Here is a 22,432-nt window from a genome sequence, read left to right as displayed (position 1 = left end):
AAAATATTTCTTTACCCAGGTTGTAATTAGTCTGTGGAACTCTCTGCCACAGGATGCAGTGATGGCATCTGACTTAGAAGCCTTTAAAAGGGATTGGGACAGATTGGGAAGGAAAGTTCATCACAGGTTACAAGCTGCAATGGGCACGTGCAACCTCCTGGTTCTAGAAGTAGGCTACCTCAGAATGCCAGGAGCAAGGGAGTGGCACCAGGATGCAGGTAACTTATTGTCTTGTGTGTTCCCTGAGGCATCTAGTGGGCCACTATGAGACACAGAAAGCTAGACCAGAGGGGCCTTTGGTCTGATCCAAAGGCCTACTTATGTTCTCTACTTATGGGCTCTACTTATGTTCTCATGAGATGATCTGCAACTTGGGGCCACTGTGGGGACAAACCTGGGGGGGGGGGGAAATGTGACAGTTACAGTACCAATTTCAGTATGTTTTGGATATTCAATAAAAATGTGGCCCATTTATCATCCAATCTTCTTGGTTACTACTGGGATATGTGGGCAGAATCAACAGTGCCTGCACTACCAGTGTGCTCTGCCTCAAAGCAGACAGAAATCAAAGGTTTGAAAAGAGATGGTACCAGGCTGCCGTCTGCTTCTCTGCTACAGCACAGACATCTTGGCATGATGCCACCTGGCTTCCCTGGGGCATCTGTGGAGTCAATTCACAACTGTCCTGGGGGAAAGAACCATCTGGAACCACCCTAGCAGTCCAGTCCTAATATTTGTTGCACCAGCATGCGAATACCTAGTATCACGCACAACAAAAACTACACATCACAAAATAGCAACATCACAAAATAGCTTGTAGCATTATAGGCTGAGATGCCAGAGTTAAAGCTAATGGCACAAGCAGATCTGACAATGCCAGGATTACAAGGAAAAAATCCACAAAGAATAGCAACAAGGTAAGCAATTCCCACTTAATCGTCGGTTGGCTTTTACAGTCATTTTCATTAATTGTGTTGGTTTCCCTATGAATTTCGGGGGAGACAGTTTACTCTGAGCATGTCACAAACTGCAAGACATGGGAGCACCACAACAAACACTTCTCTGCCTTTCATGTCATCTCCTTTATGTGCAAAAGCCCATAAAGGCAGTTGTGCAAGGAACCTCCTGCTATTATTATTTATTATTATTATTAACAGTATTTATATACCGCTTTTCAACGAAAAGTTCACAAAGCGGTTTACAGAGAAAATCAAACAAACAACTAATGGCTCCCTGTCCTAAAAGGGCTCACAATCTAAAAAGATGCAAAAGAACATCAGCAGACAGCCACTGGAAAAGACACTGCTGGGGAGAGAAGGACCAGTTACTCTCCCACTGCTATCCCAGTAATCCACCAACATGGTTGTTCATTCATGTTCATCTGGCCACTTGGGCTGGTCAGTATTTATACATCTTCACACTGGAAGTCATGGCACATAATGGGATGCAGGATGAACATACTTTCCAGAAAAAGGCTCTTCAAGATCATCACAGTATAAGGACCTAATTTAGGTGGAGCCGTACTATGTGGTTTATTTACAATGCAATCCCAGGCACATCTATTCGGAAGTAAGTTCCATTGTGATCAATGATGCTCACTTGCAGAAAAGCGTATATAGGATTGCAGCCAGGCACCCCAATCCTACCTAATTCCTCCCCCGCCAATGCAGACGAGTCAATGAAATGTGTGCTGCATTCTGGGGCAGATTCAGAAGGATAAGGGCATTTCTGACCTCTTGCCCTAAGCAAAGCATCTGCTTTCCCTATGGGTCTCCTCAGTTAGGTGCCCGTTATCTGGGTTTTCATTATGTTAACAGCAGTGGAAAGGAGAGAAATCGGATCCGGCCACCCATGAGTGCTGCATCCCTCTTTCTGTCTCCCTCCCTGCTGAGAAACTCCCCATTTTTCTTCTTCCTTCACCTTCCTTCCTCCGCTATCGCCACTCATCTTGCTCAGGCAGGCAGTCTTCCCTACCAGTCAGTGTGCCCAGTCACCAGTGACTGCACTGGCAGCTTTATAGCACTTACTGGTGGAAGTGACATTCTGCCAGCATCCCTTCTGCCAGCGGAATGCATGTTCTGCTGGTGGGGGTGGGGGGGATAGTATTGGGCTGTTAGCTTAATAATTATCCAACCTACAACTGTCAATTCTTCAGGATGGGACTTGACTCTCCAGGAATCAGCATCAAATTCCAGGCAACTAGTAAAGCAATCCTGGAGATTTTAACAGGGCCTCCTGGTTTGATGATGTTATGCTATATTGGGGGGGAAAAATATCTAGGAATAGCTTCAATCAGAGCTGGCAATCCAAACCCAACCCTGTGTGCAATTAAGCAATTTTTATCCATGGGACTTGCTACTTTCAGGTAGAAAGTAGACACAGTTTGGAAAGTAGAAATATACATACTGAATAGCGGCAGAATGAAAAGGTTAAGTCAAAATCTTGGATGGATGCAATGGCAGAGAGAGTTCATAATTCTACAAACGGACCAAGTTTTCCCTGCTAAGGTGTTTGACAACTGCAACCCTACTACAGACGATTCATACAACACACAAAGTATTCTGACTATCACTGAACAAAGTGACTCCGCAGTGGCTGAAATGCCCTAAGGATGCAGTGCAAGCAAATTGTCTCAGGTTCCCTCACTTATTCCACCTCTACCCTCTTCCCTTATAGCACTGTTCAGTGCTATCTAACAGCTTTCTGTAACAGCATAATACCTTTGTCTGGGCACCGTCCAATGAACACTCAAGACAACACACATGGGAGAAAGGGCCACTTCAATAGTATTTTAATACAGAAAGGAGGCTGAGACCTGCAGTTGCAGGGGCAGCGAAAACCCCTTTGTGGAGCGGAGGCGGGACCACTGGGTGGCCCCAGAACCAACTCTGTCCCCCAGGCTGGACATGCACCCGACTTCAAGCTGCGCCCTGTTCTTATGCGACGCAACTCATCCAGGTCTGTCCCATAAGGGGAAGACAGCTGGACTGCGGGCTGTGCCACCTCAAGCCGCTGAGCCTCTGGGGAGGACCCCCGCAGTCCCGGCCAGGGCCCCAGTCAATGTCCTCATGCTGCTGAGCCCCTGAGGACTGCTATTGGTTTCTGCCCTGCCTATGCTGTCTAAAGGTGCACTCCAAAGTCCCAAGCACGCCTCTACTGCACCACCTGCCACAAGGAGGGGTCAGCCTAGCGCTTGACCCCCCACTCCCAAATAGGGGGAGAAGCGCCTTATGGCCATCCTGCAGGTCTCTCAGAAATATGTCTACCCCCTGCTCAGACAAGTGCACCCCATCTCCTCTGTAGAGAAAGGGCATCGAGAAGGCAATTGCTGGATGCAAAATGACCTGTCTACCGGTCAGTGCCACCAACTGGCCAATCTCTTTGGTCACCTTCCCGTCATCCTCTCCACCTTAGCACAGCAGCTGGCATCACACCACACCCAGACCACCGTGATGCCAGGCAGCCAACCCTGTGGTGAGGTCCTTGCATGCTCTGAGCCTGACTGACAGCCCAGACATCCTACACATATCATTTTCACCCAGGTGGATCACCACTACGTCAGGCGAAAGGTTCTCCTTCAAATACTCCACCCCCCACCACATCCACCCCCTGGCCAGCCAGCCAACTTGCATGGCGGGGCCAAGCCCGAGCTGCGTTCCAATTCGACTTGCGGCTGCCCTCTTGCAGGCCCAAAATACAGTGGAATGGCCACAGACCAGTACACGAAACGGCTTCTCACCGCATCCTGCAGGACGAGAAAGAGAAGTTATCGCCACAACCCCTGCCCCTTGTAGCGCCCCCCCCCGATGACAGGGGGTGCCAGTGAAGGAGCCTGCCTTTATAAAATCTGGACATAGCACTTATAGGCTGACGAACGCTAACGTCCCGTCCACTGAATGTCACCCTCAGGCAGTACCAATACAGCCGCAGCAGCAGCCACTCCTATGTGCAGGGAATGAAAGTTATACTCCCTTGGTTGCAACCCCAGGATTATGAGGGCACGTGAAAAGACCACCCTAAACTGGAATAAAGTCAGCGGGGAGCTGTCCGCATGCTGGAACAGGGCTCCTGCTCGCATTCGTGAATTTGCTACATACTCTTGCAGCGCCTTAACCGGGCATAGCGGCAACACGCCTGTTAAGCAGGCTGGACAAGATATCACCCTTCTCTTAAAGGAGTAGGGGCAGCTAAGCAGGTTGTCAACAGAACATCACCCCTCCTTGTCAACAGCCCATCACCCCTCCTCCGCCAGAGGAAGGACCGCTCACCTGTTGAGTGAGTTGGTAACATCAGCCCTCTCTACAAAGGAATAGGGGCTGCGTACCTGTTAGCAGGTTGTTGACCGCATATCGCCCTTCTCCCGCTGGAGCAGGAACAGCACGCCCCTTAACTCGGTTGGTAACAACATAACCCTTGTTTCAAAGGAGTAGGGGCAGCACAGCTGCTAATCAGGTTGCCAACAGAACTGCACCCCTCCCGCCTGGAGGAGGGGCCACGCACCGTTAAGTGGGTTGGTAACCTCCCCTGTCTCTCAAAGAAACTGGGGCAGCATACCTGCTAGCAGGTTGTTGACAGAATGTCACCCCTCTCCAACTGGAGCAGGGGGAGTACACACATTAAGTGGGTTGGTAACAACATCGCCCCTAGAGCAGTGGGGGCAGAGCACCCCTTAATCAGGCTGTTAATAGAAAATCCTCCCTTTCAAGGAGAAGGACCACAATCCCATCAAGCGAGTTGGTAACTGAACATCACTCCTCTCCCAGGAAGAGGGGCAGAGCACCCCTTAAATGGTTGCTAATAGAACACCTGCATCTCGAAGGAGACATACAGGTTCGTAACCAAACATCGCCCCTCCCCAAGGAGTAGGGACAGTGTATCTATTGAGTGGGCTGGTAACATAACGTCACCCCTCTCTAAGGAGAAGCATCTAAGCGGGTTGCTAACTGAACCTCCTCCCCTCTTCCAAAGGTCTAGGAGCATAACGTCCACTAAGTGGGTCGGCACAGGAACACCCCCCTTCTCTGAAAGGAGTAGATAAGCGTGTTGCCACCGGAACACCCTCTCCCACGGGAGACAGGGACATGCACCTGGTAGGCAGGCTGGTAACAGCTCAACATCCTCTCCTCGGGAGAAAGGGGTAGCATGTCTGTTAAGCAGGTCAGTAATGGAACACCCCTCTTCCCTTAAAGGAGTAGGGGCAGCGCAACCGGTAAAGGGGTGGTACGAAACATATCTCCTCCCTCTAGTAGCAATGCCCACTATGTGCGTTGCTAAATGCCGTGCTGCTGCCCAGTGAAAACAGTATTAAATGTGCTGGAGCATCCCCTTCCACTTCTCTCAATTCCATGGGTGCTGGTAGCTTTCGAAGCGGCTCCTAATTAGATGGAGTGCAGGCTGTAAGTAATCCTAGATGGTCAGAGGCTCCCAATGTGCCCCTAAGTATCCCCTGAAACCGATGAAGTATCAGCAGGGAGGAGTTTAGGTCCCTGCATAAAAGGGGGGGACCCTCTGTGGTCGGAGATCGTTGCGGGTGTTTGGACATGGTGCAAGCTGGGCCAATGTGACAGTTAGGGGAGCCACCACTGCACCATCATCCATGCCCCTTCTGGGCAGTCTTATACATCTGCCAGAGTAAGTATGTTGTGTTAGGAGTCGACCAGCCGCCATCGTGCTGCCGTGTGTGTTGGGGGGGGGAGCAAACCGCAATGCTTGGCAGGGGGGGAAGCAAACCTAGATTTGGCGAGCCGCTCGCTGGGACGGAAATGGGCCCCTGTAAAGATACCAAGCTACTCGCCTGCACAGCGACACCTCCCCAGCCAAAGGGCAACATAAGCAAATTTCATGTTAATCCCTGCACATGATGCTGGGGGTAGGTGGCTTGCGCCTCTTAGCCATTATGAAGGTGGCTCTACTAAAACCTGCCAGTGTCTTTTATATTTTGCAAGTCCCTAGTGCAAACCAGCCAACGCTCCTGGGCCTAACTGAAAAGGCCTCTTTATCTAGCCCCAGTAGTGAGGGCATGAGAGAAGGGGGGGACCTTTGTTTGGGAAGGGAGCTGACGTGCAAAATGTGCTGAACCTGCATGTCTTACTCAGGCAGCTGGATCTGCAAGGTTATGTCACCCCTGCCCAGGTGGCCTACTGATCCGTGCTGAGCCAAGGTCTCAGCGGACTGTGTTCGGAGTCCTGGAGTGCCTCCTGAGCCCTCAGCCAGGATGCCCTTCCTAAAAGGGGGAAGAACCTCAGCTCAGTCCTTATTTATTCAAGAGACATGCTGGGCAAGGTGTCTGCATGTTCTTTTCACAATGCATAAAGCAGTGAAGCACCCCCCAGAAGCTTGCAGAGTCCCAATGCTGGTTGCAACTTGGAACTTACACAAATTGCAAATACTGCTGGCCCAGGACAAGAAACTAGCAACTACCATGCTACATCTTCTGCAGCTACCCTGTGCTCACCATCAGTGGCCGGATCGGGGCCAACTCCACCAGAAGGCGTGCGGAGACTGCTTGCTTTGTGCTGCAAAGACTGCAGGCCTGTACTCTTGAAATTGCCGACCGAGTTACACTCAAAATGCGCAGGATCTGCATCCCTGGCACCTCCCCCGTGCCTAGGACTACTAAGCTTTGCTACTAGCTATCAGGTGACCGCTACCCTTCCAGCTCCCACAATCCCCTTTGGGTGGCATAACCACCCATGTCTCGAGTTCCCCTGTGGGATCTTCCACCCCTCCGTGGTGTTTTAATAGAGCATAAAGCCCTAAGTCTCAAAATGCTGCTAACATGCATAGCCCTGCTGATCACAATACACCATAGCCCTGACCAGTGTGGTGTACTGTGTGCCCATCTTCAAAACGGGTTGGACCCAGAGGGCACATCCAAATTACGGCTGAGGTGTAAATCCAAATCCATTTGGCCAAATGGCCCAATACTTGTAAGCTCCCTCCCCTCCCACCCAAGGGGGGGGGCAACCTCCTTGTAAGCTATTTTCAGTATTTCTACCATCTCAAGCACCAGACCCTGGGCTGCTCCGTCAGGAGCACTGTCTAAGTTGCCCGGGTTGGGGGGGGGGGAAGCAGCAGCCACAGCCACCAGCGCAAGCCAGTAAGGTGCTCACTTTTAGGCCACCCCAGGGAGGGCTGAGTTGGGCTGTGGGCAGTGCCCTCCTACAGGCCTGGGCAAGATGGGAAGCCCCAGCTCCTTGAGTCCCTATGTGCCCCTGGAGGAGCCACTGGATCTGTGCTGGCTTGCAACTCACAGGAGCTCCTCCCCTGCATGTATACTCATCAGTAAGCCCCATTAGCATCAATGGGACACACTCCTAGGAAAGTGTGGACAGGATTGTAGTCTTAAGATCAGCTATGTCTACCCAGAAACAAGACCCGTTATACTCCGGGGAACTTATTCCCTGGAAAGTGGAGCAAGGACTGGAGCCCTATGGTCCCAGCCTCTTCATGCCTACTCAGAAGCAAGCCCCATTATAGCCCAAGGGGTTTACTCCCTGGCAAGTGAGGGGAGGGTGACGAGCGCGCCCAGACCCGCAGCGCCGCACCAGCCACAGCTATTAACTGGGCAGATGCCTTTCCCAACATGTCACCTGCAAGTCCGCGTGCTCCACCAGGTGCCCTTCCCAAAATGGCACCCGCAGGCCCGCTGTCATGTGGCCGGACGACCTGCCTAACATGGCGCCTGACGCAGGCCCGCCGGGCGCCCCCCACAAGATAGCGCCAGCAGGCCTGCGCACTAGGCTGGGCGCCCTCCCCAATATGGCGCCCACCGGCTGAGTATCTCACACGTGGCCAGGCACCTTGTTTATGATGGTGCCCACCAGAGATGATGAAGAGGCAGCAGGCCAGACCTTCCCCTGCCTGCTGCTGCCGCAGCGCCAACCAAAGGCACGGAGAGCCTTCACCAGATGCCACAGGCCACGACGCCAGGTATGCCTTGGGAACGGGGTGCCCAGTCGGCCGGTTGGTTGGCCGGCTCCAAGCCCCCACGCCGCTGCCACCGTGGGGCAGTGCAGCTGCGGGAAGGACGCGCCCGAGAACCTCCCGGGCATCTCCCATACCTGGGCACTTGCCAGGAGGGGCGGCTGCAGTGTGCATCACGGGGGCCCACAGCAGCAACACGCCCCAGCCTTCCCTAGCCCCGGGGTGCCCACTGGCACCCACCGGGAGCAGACAGCCACCATTCCGTGCCCCATGTGGGGGGGGGGAAGCCGCCGCTGTGATGCACCCGGGCAGAATTCCAGCTCCAAGAGGGGGGCTGCCACAATGCGTAGGTGGCCTGGGGGCCAATATGGCCATGGTGTGCCGGCCTGGGCCGGCCTTGAGGTGCACACTGCCGCTGGCCACTTGGCGCCTGCCTGTGCCGCCACCGTGACATACCCCCTCTGCAGGACTAACTGCCGGAGGGGCAAGCCACTTAACTGCCTCAGAGGGGGAGCCCGGAGGCCCACCTTGATGCTGGCCCCAAAGCCGCATCGTGGGAGTGGGCCCCTCAAGGAGCCTCCCTCCCGAGAAAAGCCTCCCCCTCCCAGGGGAATGCTCCCATGGACCATACGCCCTGCACCACCCGTCTCACCAAAACCACAAGCTGTGAGGGTCCTGCTCCCCCACGTCTCCAGTGCGGACTGGGTGCTGTCCACTCGGTGCCTACGAGCAAAGAAGGAAGGGGGGCTGTTGCTGTGTCCTTAAATTACCTCTGCTCCCCCCAGCCACAGCCTTCCACCAAACCCCTCACAGGGGAAGGGGCTTGTGTGTTTTGCCCATGCCGTACAAACTCCGATCTCCCTGCTGTAATTGGGCGATCGGGAATCTGTCAATGAGCGGTTTGGTCAACACCGCTGCAGAACCCAGCACTATTATATCCATGTGACACTCTGAACTTCCTTACAACACCACTACCGGTTATGCTGGTGCTCAGCTACAGAAGTCCCTGCACCCCACCCTTCTTGGATAGTGCTGTGGTTCATAGGTCTGGCCTAAGCATGTGAAAACTTGGTAGACAGAGTTAACTTCCCCAGCCCAAATCCCCAACAAAGCACAGTGATAGCATATTTTTATTTAAACAAAATCAATGCAAACATTTTAGCTCAGAGGCACTTTTGACAGGCAATGCAAAATTTTAATAATGAACTGCTTTTATTCTAGGGCAGAGAAAGAAAGCCGCATTCTCTCACTGAAGCCTCATCTTTGTTTCGCTGAATTAAATTTTTCAGCCAAGATTTCACTCACATAACAAGAAGTGACTCCCTTTCTAGTTTCTTTGGTAAACCATTACTTCTTTAATTATTATCAACCTTGTTCCAGCGTGATAAATTGCTAATTACTTAATACCCTAATCAGCGTTCATTCTTTGCACAGATAAACTGTGACAGCGCCATTAATTTAAATAGTAATTTCACTTAATGGCCAGAACGGCACACCAGATTTTTATGCAGCATTTTCTGAAGACTGCATCCATCACTGCAATATTCTGACATAAAGATGTCTGACGTGCACTAACTCACTTAGGGAGAGCAGATGTTGCTGAGCAGAGTTTGGTAGTAATTCCCATAGTGCATCACTTCAGCTTGAATGATTTGCAAATTCCAAAATAGACATTCCTCTGAAACTGCACTGCATAGCCTTTGACCTCTGCCTAATTCATCACATGTAGCACTTGACTCCTGCACCTTGACACTGAGATTGTACAGTTTAAAACACACCCGTTGTTGGGGCAGGGGAGAATAGAAAACAAGCCCATATATTATTGACGGATTGATTTACCTTTCAAAAATATCACCTCAATCAACTGCTTAAAGAGGAAGGATTGCCCTCCAGCAAATTGCTGTTATTAATTGAAAAAAAATCAGCAACACTAAATATGCATTTGCAAATAAATGAGAAAATATAGCTATTTTTCAGCTGCACGTGGAACTCAGTCATAAAGGAAAGCAAAACAGATGCAAGTCAGCAAAATGCAACTTGCTCAAATGTTATTTCAAATTCACAAACAGGACCAGGTATTGTTGAACCAATCAAGTAAACAAATTCTGAAGAACAGAATGAAGATCAGAAGGCTGATGTTTTCATAGCCCATGAGATAAGCAGTGTTCACTGCAATTGACTCATTAAATTGTTTTCTTGAAACAGAGTGGTCATTTTCATAGAATGTTACTTTCACGTCATAATGGAAGACAGGATAGAGAATGGTGGGATGTAAACGTTTTATAATTTTTTTAAGAAAAGGATAAGTTCAGTCATTTTTACACTGTCCAGTGAGCACAAAAAATTTACAGATGAACATTAAACACAGAACTGTGGATCCTCTGAGAAATCTACAATATATAGTGACAAGACCGCCAAACTTCACCAGTAGATGTCTCCATCTGTGCTAGGAGATTAGATGAAACAGAAAATAATGGCAGATAAAGTCATAGAATAGGGAATCAGGGTTGCAATTTTATATGCAGTTAGGGAGTAAGTACCCTTGAAGTAAATGGAATTTACTTCTGAGTAGACATGCCTAGAACCGCACTGTGAGTTTCATTGTATGGAAATAAGACTTATCTTAGGGGCAAGAAAGGATCTCCCCAAAACAGATAAGTAGCAGATAAACACATTTCACAAAAATAAAGAGGCTACTTGGGGATAAGGCTAAAAACTGGGAGTCTGAAGGGGTTAAATACAAATTAATTGTATGTGACAGTTTGAAACATTGCTTCAGAAAACATTTAAAGTTGCTCCCAAGCAAGGTCTATCCATTTCTTGACCCCCTTCTCTGTTGTCTGCTGTGCTCACCAGACTGTAAACCTTCAGGCATGCCCATACAACTCAATGGCAGCAGTCTTGTTCTGCATGCACAAGATTCGGGGTTCAAATCCCTGGCTTCTCTAGCCAAAAGCTCTTAGGCAGCAAGTGCTGAGAAAGACCCTTGGCTGACACTCTGGGAAAGACCCTTGCCTGAAACTGCCTGTCAGACTAGACAACCCTGGACTAGTTGGACCATTGGCCTGCTTAGTATACGGCAGCTTCACATGTTCCTATGACTGTTACTTTTTGATACCATATAAGTTAATACTATCCCTTAAACCACTATATTATAGAAGTTAATATTTCTATATAGTTAATACTTCTATATAGTTAATACTACCCCTTAAACCACAATATCAAAGATCATCCTGCAGAGGTGTCCTTTACCATATGTTGGGAATGTTCTAAGTCGCAGCTTCCCATTACATGATCATGTAGCAAAATTATATAAAGAACCCAGTCCTAACTATCTCTCAATATGGTGATGCAGTGGCACCAATGTGGCATCCATTTTATCCCGTGATGGAGTTTGGGCCTCTGGAGGCCTCCTTGGGTTTAGAGAACGTGTGTTCCCTTGCCCCAGGGTAAGACCATGCCAGGCCACTGGGGCTACTCAGACCTACACCATCTTCCTAGCTGGTGAAAGTCCATGAGGACCTGGGTCAGGTGATCAAGGCCAGAAAGGGGGTTAGGGATGCAGTGGACACCACTGCCACTGAATCCACCCCCTTCCTGGTGCCTATCTGCCCTCCATTCCATCCCTGTTGCCACCCCATTCCCCCCACCCCCCCACTGTTCCACCCACCCCCTACTTCTGTCCCCTTGCACATACTTACATGTGCCAGTGGGCATCCAATGGCCACAGGTATGCAGAGTCGGCCACTAGCCACTTGTGGTGGCAGCCAGGTCATACACTCCAGCATGTTGCCTTTTGTAACAGCTGGAAAGTGCCGTACACTGCTGGAACACTCATTCTGGCAGCATAGGTTACCAATAGATAATAATAATAATAAAACTTTATTTCTATCCCGCCCTTCTCCCCAAAGGGACCCAGGGCGGCTAACAACATAACAACCAAAAGGATTAGACTAAAACATGTTGATGTGGTACATGTTGCTGCACATAAGTCCTGCCTCATTAATGCACATCCAGAGGATGTCATGTGTAAAGCAGTCTTGAAGTGAACAATGAAATTATACAGAAGCCAATCAACATCATCATGTATAATTTAACTTAGATTTCTTTAGACAAATAGCTAAGTCAGCCATTTTCAACCACTGTGCCGTGGCACACTGGTGTGGTGCAAGTGGTCCACAGGTGTGGCACAGGAATTTGAGGGAAGGTCATTTTTTGTAGGGCCAATAGGGATGTGAAGCCCCCACTGGCAGCATGGTGTGCCTTGGCAATTATCAAAAACCTGATAGTGTGCCTTGACAATTTTAGTGCCTTGTCAGTGTGTCGTCAAATGAAAAAGGTTGAAAATTGCTGAGCTAAGTATTAAGGAGTGGATCAGGCTTTCCACTGTTAAGTACACATAGCCATCTCGTGAGCACAGATCGCCACATGAAGGAGGATATTAACAGGAGAGGAGTTTAAGGGTAACAGACCTGCCCCATGCAGCAACCCATGACACTGGAGAAAGGAAAGATGCAGTGATTGTCCCCTAAAAGTGTGTGCATGAATGATGTCACTACCCTTTTGAAAATTACAACCAGTCTCATGCTGCTGGCTGATAGAAAAAAGTGGCTTCCTTGCTTGTCAATTTCTACAACGATTTATGAGACAGAATTATTTCAGAAAATGAAGTATATGGATTAACACACAAAGAAGCCTTTTACGTAAACATATGTTTTCAGGTTTACTGTATGTAATTTAAGAATCTATGATTAAAAGTTTCACTGTTTTTAGTCTTCTAAGGATAGAATAGTAGCATTTTACTTCTTTTTTTCTGTCAAATGAGAATGCACAGTATACAAATGATGACTAAGAAACAAAAGATTTAAAAACATGCATGTACGTATGCATTTGAAATACTGAAGTATCTATCTATACAAACAGTGAAATGGAAAACACGACTTTCATCCCAAAGTACCTGCCTTACACTCCTACACAACTCATCTGCCCGGAGAGAGTAGTAAAAACATAAATGCTACCCCAGCAGTTCTCTTCCAACAGCATCTGTTAATTCACTCCATTTATAAAATACATATTGACAAAGACAACTGAACTGGGACCAGGGAGATTTGATTTGGTGTGAGAAAGTCAATTCAATGTGATTTTGTTAAAGGGCTCCTGCAGGCAAATAAAAAGAGTTTAAGTAATAAAGTACATAAAGAGATGTTTTACGAGCCAGCCCTGCCTTGTGGCAGCCACACAATGAGCTGTGATACAAAGGAACCCAGTTCAGGAGAAGCTGGAAGATAATTTGCTACTCCTGCATTGCTTTGAGCGGAAGCAGGTTTGAGCCTGCTTTGAGCGGAAGGTTTCACATGAAAGGAAAGACTGAGGCCCGATCTAATCCCAGGTATGAGTAGCCTCAGTCAGATGATCACACTATTGCCAATTTAAACTGAGAGAAGGGGAATTGGGCACACACACAGAGTTTTATTTAACTATATTCCTTCTTCCAAGGAAATCAAGATGACATAGATTATCTTAGTGGTTTGCAAAAGGGGGGGCGTCGTGATGCCCCAGCCCAAAGGCCCTGGCCTCTTCCCCCTTAAGGGACGGGGGCAGGGAGGAGGCAGCGACGTGATCCCCAGGATCGTGTTGCTAATGGGGCTGCAGGGACTGGGATGCACTCAACAGTCCCTGCAGCAGCCACCCAAGGATGCAGGGAACCCTGCGCAAGCTTCTGCAGGGCTCCCCAGCTCGTCAGAAGTGAAAGTGGAGTGATCGCGCTCCACTTCTGGTTTTGCGTAAGTGAAGCGCAATTGCTCCACTTTCACTTTCTGCAGTGGCCCTGGCTTTACACTGACAAATTACTAGATCCACCAGCGTAAGGCCAAAATAGGATTGGGGGGGTGGGGTTTTACAGGAATTCTAACCACACAGGGACTCTAAAAATGATTGTTATGTATTAATCTTACAGATATCCATCCATTCACCTATATGTCACTGCACACAGAAAATGAAGAACTACTAACTAAAATACAACAATTCTGTTTCTGAAAATAAGATATGAGTTTATGAAACTATTTCTTAATACAGAACAACTGATACTGGCAAAGAATTCTTTTTGTTTCTAGTTCAATAAATGAATCCTATGTAAAATCAAGACACATTCTTTTTCCACTCCTGTACATTAAATAATTCAAATACTAGTCTTTCTATTTAAATAATAAATTATCTGTTCATCTGAATGTACTTTACTTTCACTTCTGTTCATATTCATTCTTATTACTGATATAAAAGAAGTAATATAAAAGAAGAACTCACAGAAGTATGATGATTTGCCCAGGATTAGGTAGGAAGTCAACAAACAGATTCTGAGGATAGTTGTTTGGAATTAAATTCCTATATATCATATTTAAATAACTGATTTACACACTTTATCAGTCAAGTGATTGCTTCAAAGAGCACGGAATCATTGGATTTTATGTTATAATCCGATTTCGCATATATTAAACAGGTCAACGATCCCCCCCCAATTTTTCTAAGTTGCCAAGGATGTTCGAACGAATATTCAAATTTAGGATATTTTGGGGGTGCTGAATCCAAATGTCCGTTTTGTGGGGTAAGGCATAGCCACCTTATATGCCAATTCAAGCTGCTTCCTCATGAGGAAGCTGATGCCATGGCTATGCCGTATCCCCAAAACAAGACCCAGTCAGACAAAATTGATGCCATTTTTGGATTTAGCACTCCAAATATACTCAAGAATAGGTCTAAAATTTGCAACAAAAAAAATGCGTGTAAGCCTGTGTTACATATGGGGTAGATCTAACATGCCAGAGGTGGGGGAGCAGAATCATATCTGCTGGGCACATCCGAGGCATGTTTAACATCATGTCTGAAAGAAACAATGCACATAAAAACTATATTGTCTAGCTGTAACGCTCACTGGGTGACCCAAAGCCCGTTACTGCTTCTTCACCTAATCTTCCTCTTGGGAGGATAAAACGGAAGATGAGGTGGAAAAGCCATGTATACTGCCCTAAACTCATTAGAAGAAATGTAATTAATAATTTTTTAAAACCTGAAAGAAATTGTGGGAATGCATTTCTTTCATTAATTCCTAGGATCATTCCCAGGCATGCTCAGTAAATTTGTGCACAATTAGGAGGAATATGCTAGAAGATGTTCTGATTTTGTCATGCTTATCACCAGAGTGACTAGAAGAAGCCCTTATATGAACAAAATACTATAATGAAGGGAAAAGACCCCTGCCGCTGTAATTTTTTCATTTTTAATCTTCATTAATGTGGCGTTACACAATGTTTCATGTATCAACTTATATATTTTTCTATCAATGCTAAAGCAAAAATGAAGTTCCCTTGTGGAAATAAAGAACAGACTCAGGGTCCAATACTTTTTGCCTCTCCACTGTAGGATGCAGCACACCTGCAACAGCTCCAGAAAGTTGAGCATGGACTGGGCCCCAAACAAAGCAAATCAAGAAAAAACGCAGTCAGTTCTTACCAATTCGAAATGACTCTACTTGAGTCATGAAAGCTGTTTTTGGCAACTCAAGTTGACTCCAGTTGTGGGCATTACCGACACTGACTCAAAACACAACTTGGGTCAGTAACTTGGGAAAGAGTCATGAATCAAACAGACTTGAGCCCCTATATAGAGTCCCTAGTGTGTCTGTGTTCCTGCTCACTTTTTTTGACCTTGTGGGTGATCCGGAATTCAGCCTTTAGACTAGGGATGTCAAACTAGTTTTGTATAGTGGGCCAAATAGCATTTATGATGCCTACTGAGGGCTGGAAGTGATGTCATTGGGCAGGAGGTAATGTCATTAAACAGGTCATAACCAGAAATAAGCATTTTTTTCTCACTTAGGATCACATTAGCTGCAAATGACAGAAGAGAAAATATCCAAATCTTGATCATATTTCAAGATATAGCAGAGCCCAATTTTCATGCAGGCCACCCTTTCAGCAGTAACACCTCAGCACTACTCAACAGTTGAGAACCTGAGGGTCAGATAAAAAGCTTCCACAGGCCACATCCTGCCCTTGGGCCTTATGTTTGACACCCTTGCTTTAGACCAATGGCAGCAGCAGATGTGGTGGGAAAGGGTAGGCAGTTCTAGGACGCCGGGGCTGGAGAGGTTGAAGGGAGGAGGAATACTTAAGGATTTTTTTGGCTCAAGAACTTGACTCATTTCTCAAAATGACTTGTGACTCAACTCAAAATGACTCAAAATTTTCTGTGAGTTGGGTCAAGACAGCGCATACTTATGATCTGTGAATCAACTCAAGTCACAGGGTCGCTGACTTGTGACTCAACTCATAACTCTATCTAGTGACCTAAAGTTAGGTAAATTCTGTCCAGTAACTGAACAAGGGATGTAAAATGGCGATACTACCAAGAAACAACTTGATAAAAATAGAAATCTATGACATTATAGCCAATGGTCACTATTGCTAACCAAGTCTTCCAGGCAGGCAGCACAGAGACAGCAAATATGTTTTGCAAGACCAAGCTCCTTGCACAGAGGAAGAGCAATAATTCATAGTACAGGTTGAGTCTCGCTATTAGTGAGGATTCTGTTCCCAGAACTCACGTGGATGGCAAAAATTGCATTAAAGCAAATCCATTTAAAAAACAATGTTCCTTTGCTAAGTGATTTAAAAACAGGCTTGCTGACCTTTGTGATGTAAGACAGAGTCATTAGGCAGACAATCCATCAATCAGTTTTTCTCCAGGAGCTTAGCAAGGCTTCACTCCCAGCCAGCACCCCTCCCTTCACTCAGAGCACAGCGCTGGGAAGGAATGCAAATAGATTATCTTTCCTTCAAATGCTCAGGGGTAAGGGAGGGGTTGCTTGCCTGGGAGTGAAGCTGTTCCAAGGGCCTGTAAAGAGAATGATTGATGGATTGTAAGCCAGCTGCCCTCTCTTGCATTAATGAGGCTACTGTTAAACAACTTTTCCCCTTTAATTTAAAGGGCCCTTCTCATTGCACTGAGATAAAACCACAGGTGAAAAATTCATGGATAATGAGATTATACCTGTATTCTTCACATCATGCATTGTAAGGATTCCTGAGCTTAGGGAACTGCTTGGAGCTGGGCCGAGCCTTTCACAGAACTCTGATTTCATGTTGCATAACATCTTCTGTATTTTAACACTTGATTTTGTAAGTTTATGATACAAGACAAAAATGGAAGAGACTCTGTTTCCTTAGTGATTAGAAAATATAAGAACCTATTACTTAATTAGGCCTATTGCAACACCTAACCCATCCAACTGAAGTTTTTAATCACAAATCATTCAACTCATAACATGTTGCAGACATAGTTGTACCTGTAGTAGGTCTATGGGCTGTTCCTTTTTCTGCATCACCACAACAGATGAAGTCTTTGCTTACTATTTGCCCACCACAGCATTGGTGATTGAAGCTATCATGGAGTGATCCATCACAACAGATCTGGTTCCCGGAAGTGGAGTAAGGCGTTCCTTGGCAACAGGAGTCTCCAATCCCAACAGATACCCAATTTTGGTCTGCATCTGGGCAGCATACTTCTCCTGCAGGTTTAAACATACCATGGGAATTATGATCAGGAAGGACTCTGAAATTTACATAGTGCTCTCCCACCTCGGTCAAGCAACTGCTTCTGTGTACATTGTACACCATATGCAGTATATGTGTGAATTATGGTAACACAGTATATAAGTTTATTATAGCATAATAACTGACACTATAAAGTATGTGTACATTTCCTTGAGACACCCTGTATTATTTGTTGTTGGCAGCATTACTAGATTATTATTGTTAAATGCTTGTTCTTGACTTCTCAGCAATGATGAGAAGCTCCTGTGTCACAGCACTACCTGAGTCCTGGCTTCCTTTGCAGGAGCAATCACTGGGGGTTTACACTACCTTTGTAATATCTGCTTTGTTTACAAGTATCCATATAACAGTATTCTTAATAATGCTAATACATGTTGAGCTTTTGATGGAAGTCACTAGCAGCACACTGCTTCAAGCAATATCAGGTTATGTATTTTCTTAGGAAGTTTACCTGAATTCCAACACACTTAGCCCTGAAGTGATTCCTTCCTTCCTCCATCTCTTGGTTAAGGAGAGAACAAAAGAAGTGATTTCTGCTAGGAGTTGTTTAATTTGGGACCTGTAACATTTTTTCCTATTTAGAAAAAGTAGTTGTGCTATACTGCAGCAGGTGCCAAACCCCAGTTTGCAGACAAGTGTGTTGCAAGGTGGAAGGAGCTGCCCAGAGTGACTTTCTGAGAAAACCGGCTTAACAAGGCAGCAATGTGGAACGATCAGTGCCGTGCATGACAGGGAAGGCATTTTCACGATGCAGTAGTCCATGGTTTGGAGATCGCTGCTATAGTTCTTTAAAAAAAAAAACAGCAAACCCTCAATTTAACAGACTTTTATTTAACAGACTTTGGAAACACTAGATGCTTTCTGCTCCACTAATAACTTCGCTAATAACTATTAGTGAATAGCTATTTATTAAGAACTAATAACATTATTATAAGTTTATAATAACAAAAATATATAACAAAATATACATTTTGTGCATGCACATCTCCATTGACTTCAGTGCATTCAGATTTAATGAACTCTGGCATTATCAGACACCCCTTTTCCCCATGAGTCCTTTGCATCAAAGATTCACTGTAGAATTATTCTATCAAAGGATGAGTTACCAAGCTCTGTTAGGATGGGCATTTCCAAGCTTGACAGAGGTGATCCTACCAGATAGTGCTGAACTAGATGGGTCATTGCCGTAAGTCAGCCCTAAACAGCTCACTACCCTGCTTCTCCATTTCTAAAACTCTTACGAGTATTCCTTAAAAAGCAAAACTGTACGCACATCCAGTGTATATGTACTAGTGTAAAGGTGTCAGGGTTTTTTTTTAAAAAAAATTGGCTTCCACTTCAGAAATTCACCCTTGCCATCAACTACCCAAGTTAATTCACCCCAAGTTGAATTAAACTTCAATAGTATACAGTATATACTTTCCTGGGAGTAAGTCACATTGAATTTAAGAAGCCTTCTGAATAGACATGCATGGGATTACACTGTTAGAGAACTTCAACAGGGGAGTTTAGGAAGATGAAACTGCCCCACACCCTCAGTGTGTGCATGTAATATCACATGTAAGTCACCTTGCTGGAAGCTGACTACAATGTTCAGAGATGACATTCAAGAAATAACACTGTTCACTTTCTCCACCAAACCCCAGGGAGACAGAGAAGGGTGATGAACACTGATATTATTTGCTTTATTATATCTTGGAAATGTTTCACCCCATCATTGCTTTGGGATTCATATCTGCATCTTCTGCTCTCCATTCACAGATAACAATTACTCCTCCCTTCCTGACTAGTAAGCTTGCAGTAAACTGTTTTAAGTAAACCTCTCATCATCCAACTGGCCAAACAGCATCTGTAAAACATGCATGCCAAGAGTGGCCTGTATAAATATCTTTATCAGATAAAGTCAATAATAAACCAAGAAGTCAAGAACAAACCATTGGAGTGTAAGTGATATAATCTGTTTAGATACTTAACCACATTTCTCTGCTCTCCTTGGAATCTAATTTCATGACTGAACAGAGGAAGGCCTTCAGTGGGGTATGTAAGTTATCTTACTGGGAAGTAATACAGATTTTTATTTTTTATTTTAATAAAAAGGACCATTAGACATAAGACACAAAGGATCAGTAACCTTCTCATTAACCTCTCAAAATGGGATCCATTCCAAGCCAAGCTTGAAAATGTTTTCTCTCTGAAAACTACCATGCAGTCTTACCAGTTAATTGTTATCCTTATCAAAGAATGACCCGCATTAACATTTCGCTTGAGGTTATTAGCATATTTAGAAAAAAAGAAAAAAGTGACCAATATTGTTGCTGCCTTGAGTGGGGGGACACAAGAAGAAAGTATGCAGAATGTGCATCTACTCAAAACGAAAAAACAACATTGGCAGTATATAAATATTTTGTTCGAAGCTTAACAACTGCTGATTGAATTGAAGTGTCTTTTAGAGATGAGATGGTTCACATTGCCCCATTTTCCTCTCCTCATGTAAACAGCATTAAGCTAGTTAACAGAGACCACTGGATGGATCTAGAGGTTACAGACAATCATCATCTTATTTTAGTTCATTGAGATTAATGAGACCAGCAAGAGACTCTCCTCTAGTTCCATGGGACACTGCTTTTTCTTTTGGATGACATCATGGGAGGCATTCTAATATTGTGATATATGAATGACTTTTGAAGGCATTGGAATTTAGGATGTGCTGCATAGCTTGGCAGAAATTCAAAGTACTTCTGAGCACAGGGAGTGTGTGCCAACCCATGGGTAATGCAGTCAATTTAGCTCCTGACCTCACAGTTGTCTGCAAAGAGATGTGTGCATTAAACTTCTGGTAGAAAGCTTTATTTGGGCTATCAGACTAACTCTATTTAAAAATATGTCCCCAAACATAATTGTGAATAATGTTTGAGAACAGTGCTCAAAGATAAAAAATGTTTTTCCCCCTCCTTCATTAAAAGCTAAAATCAGTACTAATAAATTACCCACTGTGTCAGCACCACGTTCTTCAACACGAAGCCCCAACATAGAGTCTCTTGGAGACACCCAAGATCAAAGCACTGGCACCAGCTCGACCTGATTCTCACCAGACGCTCCAGCTTTCCCAGCATCAAGATCACACGCAGCTATCAGGGTGCTGCCTGCGACACCGACCACTCGCTGGTGTGCAGCAGAGTAAAACTACAAACAAAGCGACTGTACCACACAAAAAAGGAAGGAAGACCTCGCATTGATATGAGCAAGACCCGGGATCAGAGAAAAGTGGAGGAATTTGCACGAGAGCTTGAGGAATCTCTTCCAGGCCCGGTCGATGCAAACGCATCCAACAGATGGGAACATTTCAAGAATGCCGTTTACAACAACGCCTTGTCCATATTTGGCAAGAAGACCAACAAGACGGCAGACTGGTTTGAAGCCCACTCTGAGGAGTTGACACCAGTCATTGAGGAAAAGAGGAGAGCTCAAGCAGCATACAAGGCCTGTCCCAGTGAGCGCAACATGCAGGTCCTCCGAGCTGCTCGCAGCAAAGTCCAGCAGACTGCCAGGAGATGTGCTAATGACTACTGGCTCCAGCTCTGTTCCGAGATACAGATAGCAGCTGACACGGGCAACATTAAGGGGACATATGATGGTATCAAGCAGGCCCTAGGTCCAACACAGAAGAAAATTGCCCCTCTGAAGTCTGCCGCAGGCGAGGTCATCCAGGATCGGGCGCAGCAGATGGAACGCTGGGTGCAGCACTATTCTGAGCTATATTCCAGAGAAAATGTAGTCACCGAAGAAGCGCTGAACAACATTGAGTGCCTGCCTGTGCTGGAAGAGCTTGACAGTGAACCAACCCTAGAAGAACTTCACGTGGCCCTGGACTCCCTTGCCTTTGGCAAGGCACCTGGAAAAGACAGCATCCCTGCTGAAGTCCTAAAGTGCTGCAAAGAGATCATCGTCACTGAGCTGCATGAAATCCTTTGTCTCTGCTGGAGAGAAGGTGGAGTACCTCAAGACATGAGGGATGCAAACATCATCACGTTGTACAAGAACAAAGGCGACAAGGGTGACTGCAACAACTACCGTGGCATCTCTCTCCTTAGCGTTGTAGGAAAGTTGTTTGCCCGAGTTGCACTAAAGAGGCTCCAGGTACTTGCAGAGAGCGTTTATCCAGAATCACAATGCGGATTCCGAGCCAACAGGTCCGCCACTGATATGGTATTCTCCCTTAGACAACTGCAGGAGAAATGCAGGGAACAATGACAGCCACTCTTTATAGCCTTCATAGATCTCACAAAGGCTTTCGACCTGGTCAGCAGGGATGGCCTCTTCAAGATTCTCCCCAAGATTGGATGTCCACCCAGGCTCCTCAGCATCAAGAGATCCTTCCACAAGGACATGAAGGGCACTGTTGTCTTTGATGGCTCCACATCAGACCCCTTTGACATCCGAAGCAGTGTGAAGCAGGGCTGTGTTCTTGCACCAACCTTGTTTGGGATCTTCTTCGCTGTCCTGCTGAAGCAGGCCTCTGGAAGTACAACAGAAGGCATCTATCTCCGGACCAGATCAGATGGAAAGCTCTTCAACCTCTCCAGACTGAGAGCAAAGTCCAAAGTCCAGCTGAAATGTCTGCGTGACTTCCTCTTTGCCGACGATGCAGCTATCACTACCCACTCTGCCAAAGATCTTCAGCAGCTCATGGATCGTTTTAGCAAAGCCTGCCAAGATTTTGGACTGACAATCAGCCTGAAGAAAACACAGGTCATGGTTCAGGATGTGGACTCACCTCCCTGCATTACAATCTCTGCACATGAACTGGAGGTTGTCCATGACTTTGTGTATCTTGGCTCAACGATCTCCGACACTCTTTCTCTCGATACCGAGCTAAACAAACGCATCGGTAAAGCAGC

The 22,432-nt window shown here is 46.2% G+C and overlaps 1 protein-coding gene across 1 annotated transcript in view; it reads right to left on the bottom strand.

Moving 5' to 3' along the window:
- The window catches only part of USH2A (usherin), a 567,365-nt gene that overhangs the window by 118,708 nt on the left and 426,225 nt on the right, over positions 1–22,432 (bottom strand). The window contains exon 49 of the mRNA XM_066623430.1: positions 17,267–17,488. Coding sequence (XP_066479527.1) covers positions 17,267–17,488 — 222 coding nt within the window. The remainder of the gene's footprint in view (positions 1–17,266; positions 17,489–22,432) is intronic.

Source organism: Tiliqua scincoides, chromosome 1, assembly GCF_035046505.1.
Source record: "Tiliqua scincoides isolate rTilSci1 chromosome 1, rTilSci1.hap2, whole genome shotgun sequence".
Lineage (NCBI taxonomy): Eukaryota > Metazoa > Chordata > Lepidosauria > Squamata > Scincidae > Tiliqua > Tiliqua scincoides.
Note: the sequence above shows the minus strand (reverse complement) of the source record. Positions and strands in the feature narration are given on the sequence as shown.